Raw genomic sequence first — 9,060 nt, forward strand, 5'->3', positions numbered from 1 at the left:
GAGAGAAGAGAGAGAGGAGAGAGAGAAAAAGGGAGAGGAGAGAGAGAAAAAGAGAGAGAAAGAGAGGGAGAGAAGAGAGAGAAAGAAAGAGAGAGGAGAGAGAAAAAGAGAGAGAGGAGAGAAAGAGAGAGAGGAGAGAGAGAAAGAGAGCGAGAGAGAGAGGAGAGAGAGAAAGAGAGAGGGAGAGAGAGAAGAGAGAGAGAAAAGAAGAGAAAGAGAGAGAGAGAAGAAAGAGAGAGGAGAGAGAGAAAAAGGGAGAGAGAAAGAGAGAGAAATGAAGAGAGAGAGAAGAGAAAGAGAGAGGAAGAGAGAAAGGGAGAGAAAGGATTGAGAGCGAAAGAGAGCGAGAGGAGAGAGAGAGAGAAGAGAGAAAGAGAGGAGAGAGAAAGAGAAGGAGAGAGAAAGAGAGCGAAGGAGAGAGAGAAAGAGAGATACAGAGAAAGCGAGAGAGAGAGAGAGAAAGAGAAAAGAGGGAGAGAAGGAGAGAGAGAGAGAAAGAGAGAGAGGAGAGATAGATAGAGAGAAATAGAGAGGAGAGAGAGGAGAGAGAGGGAGAAGAGAGAGAGAGAGGAGAGTGAAAGAGAGAGAAAGAGAGATAGAAAAAGAGAGGAGAGAGAGAGAAAGAGAGACAGAGAGAGGAGAGAAAGAGAGAGAAACAAGAAGTGAGAGAGAGAGAGAGACGAGAGAAAGAGAAAAAGAAATAGAGAGAGAGAGAAGAGAGAAAGAGAGAGGGAGAGGAAGAGAGAAATAGAAGGAGAGAGAGAAAGTGATAGAGAAGAGAGAGAGAGAAGAGAGAAGAAGAGAGAGAGGTGATAGAGAAAGAGAGATAGAGAGAAAGAAAGAGAGAGAAGAGAGAGAAGGAGAGATAGAAAGAGAGAAAGAGAGATGAGAGATAGAGAGATAGAGAGAGAAAGAGGATTGAGAGCGAGAGAAAGAGAGAAGGAGAGAAAGAGAGAGAAGAGAAAGAGAGAGAGAAAGACAGCAAGAGGGAGAGAGAAAGAGGGAAAGAAAAGACATAGAGGGAGGGAAGGAGGGAGAGAGAAGGAGGCCAAAAAAGAGAGGAAGGGAGAAACAAAGAGAGATGGAGAGAGAGGGGGAAAGAAAGAGGAAGGAAGGGAGAGAAAGAGGGAGAGAGAAATAGAGCGAAAGGGAGGAAGAGAGATATTTTTTTTGTCCAAACTTTTTTTTAGGCGCCCCCCCCTCCCCCCCACGCTCAATATTCCCCAGGATTTTGTAAATGTTGAATAATGTGCCCCGGCTCAAAAAAGGTTGGGAAACACTGCTCTACTAAACAAATAATTCCCTCAACATTGTCAGACTTTTTACTAAATCTGCACTTCTATTTCTACTAGTTTTTTTTTCTCATCATTCCTATCACCCATTTCCTCCCCACTTAGGACTGTATGAGTGTCACTTGTTGCTTGTATCCAAAACATTTTTATTTATATTGTTTTCTTCATTGCTTATTTGACCCCTATGACAATCATTAGGTGTTGGACCTCCTGATTTTTGACAAATGTATCTTTTCCTTTTATGTACCCTGAGAGCATCTGCACCAAAAACAAATTCCTTGTTTGTCCAATCACACTTGGCCAATAAAATTCTATTCTATTCTATTCTAAAAGGAATGGACGCTGCTTTTTGGCTTTAGCTCTGCTGAGTAGCCAACCCAGAGCAAGGGAGATTATACAACAGCCTAGCATTTTCTATCAAATTAAATCAAGCATGGCATGCATAGGTGTCATTTCAATCAGCATCCTTGTTTTAGGCGGAGTGGGGTCCTGCACCCAGTTTGTGGACCGATCGAGGAAACACCACCACCCCCCCCGCAGCCAAACGTGCAAAATTGCAATCATAAGCAGTGTCCTTGCACGGGGCTTGACTTTACAAGTAAGGCACTTTTCTAAGCCCACTCCAAGGGTCATTGCAGGAGGGGGAGGTCTCCTGCATCCAGCTGTTAACACATCAGGAGGCGAAACACCCCCCCCCCCACCAAGCGTGCAAATGACACTATTAACTCTGTGCCCTTGCACGACGGTGACTTTGCAAAGGGAGGGCGCTTTCTCAACCCTCCCTGGAGGTCATTGCACGGGGGTTCTTGCACCCAGCTGTTTTGCAAATTTGCAAAAAAACAAAACCCAACCCAAGCGTGCAAATTGCACGATCAAGAATGTCCCTTTGCACAGAATTAATATTCCTTTTTTTTTGCACTCACCTTAAGGGCCGCCATGGCCGCGGCTCCCGAAGCGAAGGCCCGCCGGGTCACCCCTCGGTTTGCAAGCGGGCAAGCCACCCCGATTCCCCAACAGGCTCGCCCCAGCGCCCCCGTCCGGTTTCCACCCCGTTGCCATGGAAAACCGCCGTGAGTGACAAGCAGCCTCGGCAAACGCGCAACCTTTGGGAAGGTGGTGTTTTTTTTCCCCCGGCCGCTCTCCAGCGCCCCGGGGCTCCTTCCTAGCGCGCGGCCCCGTCCCCTTCCCGTGCACGCGCCTCGAGGGGGTGGGCGGTTTTTTGCTTGCCGTGGGTGGGAGGGAGAGACGAGGTTAGGCGTGCGATCGTTTTTCCTTTATTGCATTCTTAAAAACGTGATTGATTTTTTTTTTTTTGCAAAAAATAATAATAATAATAATAATAATAATAATAATTGCAATAGATCGGCCTAGGCAATTGCCCCCGTTTGGGTGTTGCATTGTTTGGGATAGAAATAAGTAAATATATAAAATGGTTGCAAGCCCTGTCCTCTTTTTTTTCCTTTTCTTTTAATTACGCTTCGTTTGGCATCTTGTCAAATCCTCCCATTCCTATCCTTTTTGCGGGGAGAGCATGATGGGGCTTGTAGTCCCCAAGATATCACCAGAGGATCTTGGTAGCTCACTGAGCTTTGGTAGTTGAAAGGGAGCTGGCAGGTCATCTAGTCCAGTGTTTTCCCAACCTTGGCAACTTGAAGATATTTGGACTTCAACTCCCAGAATTCCCCAGCCAGCATTCGCTGGCTGGGGAATTCTGGGAGTTTGAAGTCCAAATATCTTCAAGTTGCCAAGGTTTGGGAAACACTGATCTAGTCCAACGCCCTGCTCAAGTTTTGCCAGGTCCCAAAAGGTTTTTATTTAAAACATTTTTTTAAAAAAAATAAAAGATGACCTGCAAGGTCTCTTTCAACTAAATAACAACAATAAAAAATGATGACGATAATAACCAACTAACGGCGGAACCAGTTGCTCGCGGATCGTGTTTCCGGGAGGACACAAGCGAGCCTTGCACAAAAAGTGCCGGAAATGAGCGGAAAACTCAGCGGCGTTTGTTTACCCCCCAAAACCGGAAGCGGTCCGGAAAGGATTTTTTTCCCCTCCTCGCACGTGCCCTCCCTTCCTTGCTCGGAGGATCGAAAAAAAAAAACCGACATGAAACTCCTGACCCACAATATGCTCACTTCGCACGTGCGGGGGCGTGCGGCCCGGGGGAGGGTTTCCCCTTCTCATACAGGTAAGCGAGAGGATTCCGCAGACCATGCTTCCCAGCAGGCTGGACTACATAGCCCATCGCTTTGGTCGTTTTGGGGGTGGGGGTGTTGCACCCCGATTTTCCATCCCGCGGTCATTAACTTCCCCCAGTTTTGCATTCTCCAGCTGGCGCTGGATTACAACTCCCATCATCCCCAGCTCCGCCTCCTTTTAGGTTTCCTAGATTTTAAGCAGAAAGAAAAAGAGGAAAAAACCGAGCTGCCCTTTTAAGATGGGTTTGGTAGGTCCTAAATCTGGAAATTGGAGTCCTCCCAATTTTAGCAAAGGAACTGCAGTATCCTGCTTGTGGCCCCCATCATCCCCTGCCTGGCTGCTTGCTTGTTTATTTGGTTTGATTTTGATAGATTTTAACATGATGACGATGATATGTAGTAGTAGTAATAGTAATAGTAGTAGTAGTAATAATAATAATAATAATAATAATAATAATAATAATAATAATAGTGTTGGAAGGGACCTTGGAGGTCTAGTACAGTGTTTCCCAACCTTGGCAACTTCGCTGGCTGTGGAATTCTGGGAGTTGAAGTCCAAAATATCTTCAAGTTGGGAAACACTGCTCTAGTACAACCCTCTGCTTAAGCAGGAAAACCTGGTGCACATCACAAAATGTTTAAAAAGCAGTTAAAGCCATAAATTGGTCCAACCCACCTCTTAGGGTTCTTGTTGTGGGGAAATAGCATTGAGACATATGCCGCTTTATAGTGCTTTTACAGCCCTCTCTAAGCAGTTTACAGAATCAGCCTCTTACCCCCAACAATCTTGGTCCTCATTTGACCCACCTCGGAAGGACGGAAAGCTGAGTCAACCTTGAGTAGGCGGTGAGATTTGAACCACTGAACTATAGCAAGCAGTTAACTGAAGGAGCCTGCAGTGCTGCACTCTTACCACTGTGCCACCTCGGCTCTTCAAAAATAAGAGGAAGGACTATTTTATACTGTATTTTGGGCGCCTTGAGTTTTTTTTAATGTATTTGTATTCTGCCTTTATTTGTAGAAATAACTCAAGGTGGCAAATATACAGTATATAATGCTCCTTCTCTTTCCCCCCACAACAACCCTGTGAGGTAGATTGGATTGAGAGAGTGAGTCACTGGCCCAAAGTCTGAGATGGCACTAGAACTTATCACTCTTGGTGACTGACCTAGTCACCCAATCTGCTTTCTTGACAAAAGCGGGACCCGAACTCCCCAACCCCTGCTTTCTGACCGAGTGCTTTAACCCATTAGACCAAACCGGTTTCCTGCTAGACTAGAGAAGACCTCCAAACCCCCCTCCCCAACTCTGTTAGTCTCTTATTTTTCATTTAGAAAAACAATAAAGGTGGGATAAATAAATCTGCAATGAAATCAAAACATATATCCCCAAGTAAAATGGTTACTAAGAATGTAAAAGGAGACTATTAATATACTCAATGCCTGGATATATGATGAAGACTTCACAGTGTTGTGAAAGACCAAAGGAGTTGTGGTTCTCTTGAGCCTGAAGAATAATAGGGGGAGTTGTCGACCGATAAATGTGTCGATGTGGTTTACATCTATTTGTCTGTTGATGGCTAGGGTTGTTTTTTTTTAATTATTTAGTACAGACCTACATCAGTTTGTGTAGTGACCATTCAAAGTTACAACGGCACTGACCTTTGCAGCATGCCCATGGTCACGTGATCGAAATTCAGCCGCTCGGCAACCGACTCCTACTTAACGACGGTTGCAGTATACCGGGGCAATCACGTGATGCCCTTTTGCAACTTTCTCACAAGCCAAGCCAATAGGGAAGCCAGATTGACTTATCTACGGAGAGGGACGGCATACAAATCTAATAAATAATAATAATAATAATAATAATAATAATAATAATAATAATAATAAATAATAAATAATAAATAATAATAATACTTGCTTATATACTGATAAAACAAAAATAAAGGGAACACTCAAAGAACCCATCCTAGATCTGAATGAATGACATATTCTCATTGAATACTTTGTTTTGTACAAAGTTGAATGTGCACAACAGCAGGTGGAATTGATGGTCAATCAGTGTTGCTTCCTAAGTGGACAGTTGGATTTCACAGGAGTTTGATTTACTTGGGAGTTATGTTTTGTTGTTTAAAGTGCTCCCTTTATTTTTTTGAGCAGTGTATTACCTGTAGTGATTTGCCCTAACAACTGTGGCAAGAAAAATTGTAAAAATTCAATGAACAAATGTCTGATTTTACAACATCGTTTGTTGGCTCAGTGGCAGTTGTAAAGTCAAGGAGGGACTGTACAGTGTTCCCTCGATTTTCGCGGGTTCGAACTTTGTGGAAAGTCTATACCACGGTTTTTCAAAAATATTAATTAAAAAATACTTTGTGGGTTTTTTCCCTATACCACAGTTTTTCCCACCCGATGACGTCATTTGTCATCGCCAAACTTTTGTCTGCTTTTAATAAATATTTTTTTTATTAAACATGGTGAGTAATAATCTGAATGGTTGCTAATGGAATGGAAAATTGCAATTTAGGGGTTTAAAGGGTTAAGGGAAGACTTGTGATACTGTTCCTAGCCAAAAATAGTGTATTTACTTCCGCATCTCTACTTCGCGGAAATTCGACTTTCGCGGGCGGTCTCGGAACGCATCTCCCGCGGAAATCGAGGGAACACTGTATTCCAGAAGGCAGGAGCCATGGCAGAGAGGGCATAACTCCTAATACCCACCAAGTGACAACATTCCTTGGCGGATGGGACCCCCAACGTGCCTGACCAAAGTGGGCAAGCAGAAATAAACGGGAGAAGAAAGTTCGTAAGATAGGCCACCCCAAAGTGTGAAAGTTTGCGATAAGAATAGAGGAGTAGAGTAGCAATAGCATTTAGTCTTATATACCACTTCACAGTGCTTCCCAGCCCTCTCTAAGCGGTTTACAGAGAGCCAGCCTCTTGCCCCCAACAATCTGGGTCCTCATTTTACTGACCTTGGAAGGATGGAAGGCTGAGTCAACCTTGAGCCTGGTGAGATTCCATCTGCCAAACGGTGTTCAGCAGAAGTAGCTTGCGCTCTAACCATTGCACCACGGGGGCTCTGAGTAGAGTTGGAAGGGACCTTGGAGGTCTTCTAGTTCAACCCCCTGCTTAGGCAGGAAACCTTCCACCACTTCAGACAAATGATCATCTAACATCGTCTTAAAAACTTCCAGTGTTGGAGCATTCGCAACTTCTGGAGGCAAGCAGTTCCACGGATTAATTGTTCTGACTCTCAGGAAGTTTCTCCTTAGTTCTAAGTCGCTTCTCTCCTTGTTTAGTTTCCACCCATTGCTTCTTGTTCTGCCCTCAGGTGCTTTGGAGAATAGCTTGACTCCCTTTTCTTTGGGGCAGCCCCTGAAATTATTATTATAATTATTTATTAGATTTGTATGCCGCCCCTCTCCATAGACTACCATGTCTCCCCTGGTCCTTCTTTTCATTAAACTAGCCATGTTTTAGCCTCCAGTCCAGACTCCACAAGCGTTGCAGCCTGCTTAAATGGCCCACAATCCTTGTATTAAGGGTTTCCGGTGACTGACCCCTTTCTCTCTTCTGCCCCACAGGCTACAGAGGTGAAGGTGAACGATATTGATTTCAACCCAGAGTTCACGGCACGGATGGTGCCCAAAATTGAATGGGCGGCTCTGGTGGGCGCTGCGGAAAGTGTAAGTCCTCGGCAAGTATTGGGGTGCAGAAGGAGAAAGGCAACTGGGGCTTAAATACCCCCCTGCCTTGCAATTTTCAAACGTGGGCACCTTTTCATATTTCCTTTCTTGCCAATTGCCCAGGGCACGTGTGAATGGCAGTTTAGGGAAAGCCAGGTGGCCCTTTGGAGCTTATGGGTAGGAGACAATCACAGCCAGCGGTTGAAGATGACAGCTGCCCTTCCTTCCTTTTCAGTTAGGCCACCGCTCAGACCTTCCTTCCGAGCTCATCCCCAACTACGAGAAAAATGAAGATTTTCTTCGGAAAGTACATCATGCCTTGATGGAGGTTTGAAGCCATTTCATTCTCCCCTTAACTCACTTTAACTCCCCTAAATTTTCTTTTCCTCCCTTCCTTTTCCTCCCTCCCTCCCTTCTTTCCTTTCCATTCCTCCTTTCCCCTTTCCGGCCTTCTTCCCTCCCTCCCTCCTTCCTTTCTCCTTTTTCCTTCTTTCCTCCTTCCCGCCATCCATTCCTTTCCTTTCCCCTTTCATGTCTTCCTCCCTCCTTCCTTCCTTTCCTTTCTCCTTTCCTTCTTTCCTCCTTCCCTCCCTCATTTCTTCCTTCCTTCCCTTTCCTCCTTTCCTGTCTTCCTCCCTCCTTCCCTTCCTTCCCTTCCTCCTTCCCTCCATCCGTTCCATTTCTCATTTCCTTTCCCATCTTCCTTCCTGCCTGCCTCCTTCCTTCCCTTTCGCCTTTCCTTCTGTCCTCCTTCCCTTCCTTTCCCCTATCATGTCTTCCTCCCTCCTTCCTTCCTTTCCTTTCTCCTTACCTTTCCCTTCTTTCCTCCTTCCCTCCCTCATTCCTTCCTTTCCTTTCTTTCCTTTTTCCTTCTTTCCTCCTTCCCTCCCTCATTCCTTCCTTGCTTCCCTTCCCTCCTTTCCCGTCTTCCTCCCTCCTTCCCTTCCTTTCCTTCCTCCTTCCCTCCATCCTTTCCATTTCTCATTTCCTTTCCCCTTTCCCATCTTCCTCCCTGCCTGCCTCCTTCCTTCCCTTTCGCCTTTCCTTCTTTCCTCCTTCCCTCCATCCCTTCCTTTCCATCCCTTTCCTTTCCCCTTTCATGCCTCCCTCCCTTCTTCCTTCCTTTCCTTTCCTTTCTCCTTACCTTTTTCCTTCTTTCCTCCTTCCCTCCCTCATTCCTTCCTTCCTCACCTTTCCTCCTTTCCTGTCTTCCTTCCTCCCTCCTTCCTTTTCCCTCCCTTCCTCCTTCCCTCCATCCTTTCCATTTCTCATTTCCTTTCCCCTTCCCATCTTCCTCCCTCCCTCCCTACTTCCTTCTTTCCTTCCTTCCCTTCCGCCTTTCCTTTTTTCCTCCTTCCCTCCCCCCCTTCCTTCCTTCCTTCCTCCTGATTCCTTTTTTTTTTTCATTGTTTAGGTGGAGGTGATCGAAGGCATTCTGAAATGTCCAGATACTGGGCGGGAATTTCCCATTACTAAGGGCATACCGAACATGTTGCTGAGCGAAGACGAGACGTGAGCTCTTCCGCTATCAGAAAGGCGCTTGAGGGATGGAGGAGGAAGAGAACTATTAAACTTCCCTGCAACCGTTTCTGCATTATTGTTTTATTTTGTGTGTGTAAATAAATCTGAATGCTTAAGAATGCATCTTTCCGCGATGTTGGTGTTTTGCAGACCTGTTTGGAATCTGATCTCGACTTACCACCATTTCTTCTTCAGCAGCAGCAGCAAAAAAGGGGGTAAAAATCAGCCAGTCTTGTGATGATTCATTTAACAACGGAAATTCCAGAACAATTGTCATAAATCAAGGACTTTGTGGTTATTTTTTTTGCAAAATTCTTCCCCCCCCCCCCCCAGTTTTAAAAACCCTCGTATATCT

The 9,060-nt window shown here is 45.3% G+C and overlaps 2 protein-coding genes across 2 annotated transcripts in view; one reads left to right on the forward strand and one right to left on the reverse strand.

Moving 5' to 3' along the window:
- Positions 1–2,487, reverse strand: part of PRDX5 (peroxiredoxin 5) — a 61,829-nt gene extending 59,342 nt beyond the window's left edge. The window contains exon 1 of the mRNA XM_070766186.1: positions 2,216–2,487. Within this exon, the coding sequence (XP_070622287.1) occupies positions 2,216–2,230 (15 nt within the window). The 5' untranslated portion in view covers positions 2,231–2,487. The remainder of the gene's footprint in view (positions 1–2,215) is intronic.
- An 831-nt stretch (positions 2,488–3,318) lies between these two features.
- On the forward strand, positions 3,319–8,772 carry TRMT112 (tRNA methyltransferase activator subunit 11-2). Its single transcript, XM_070766187.1, is given in 5 exon segments — positions 3,319–3,455; positions 3,457–3,483; positions 7,083–7,184; positions 7,420–7,512; positions 8,599–8,772. Coding segments are annotated over 5 exon segments (378 nt in total). The 5' UTR covers positions 3,319–3,401; the 3' UTR covers positions 8,701–8,772.
- The last annotated feature ends 288 nt before the right edge of the window (positions 8,773–9,060 follow it).

This window comes from Erythrolamprus reginae, chromosome 13 (genome assembly GCF_031021105.1).
Source record: "Erythrolamprus reginae isolate rEryReg1 chromosome 13, rEryReg1.hap1, whole genome shotgun sequence".
Lineage (NCBI taxonomy): Eukaryota > Metazoa > Chordata > Lepidosauria > Squamata > Dipsadidae > Erythrolamprus > Erythrolamprus reginae.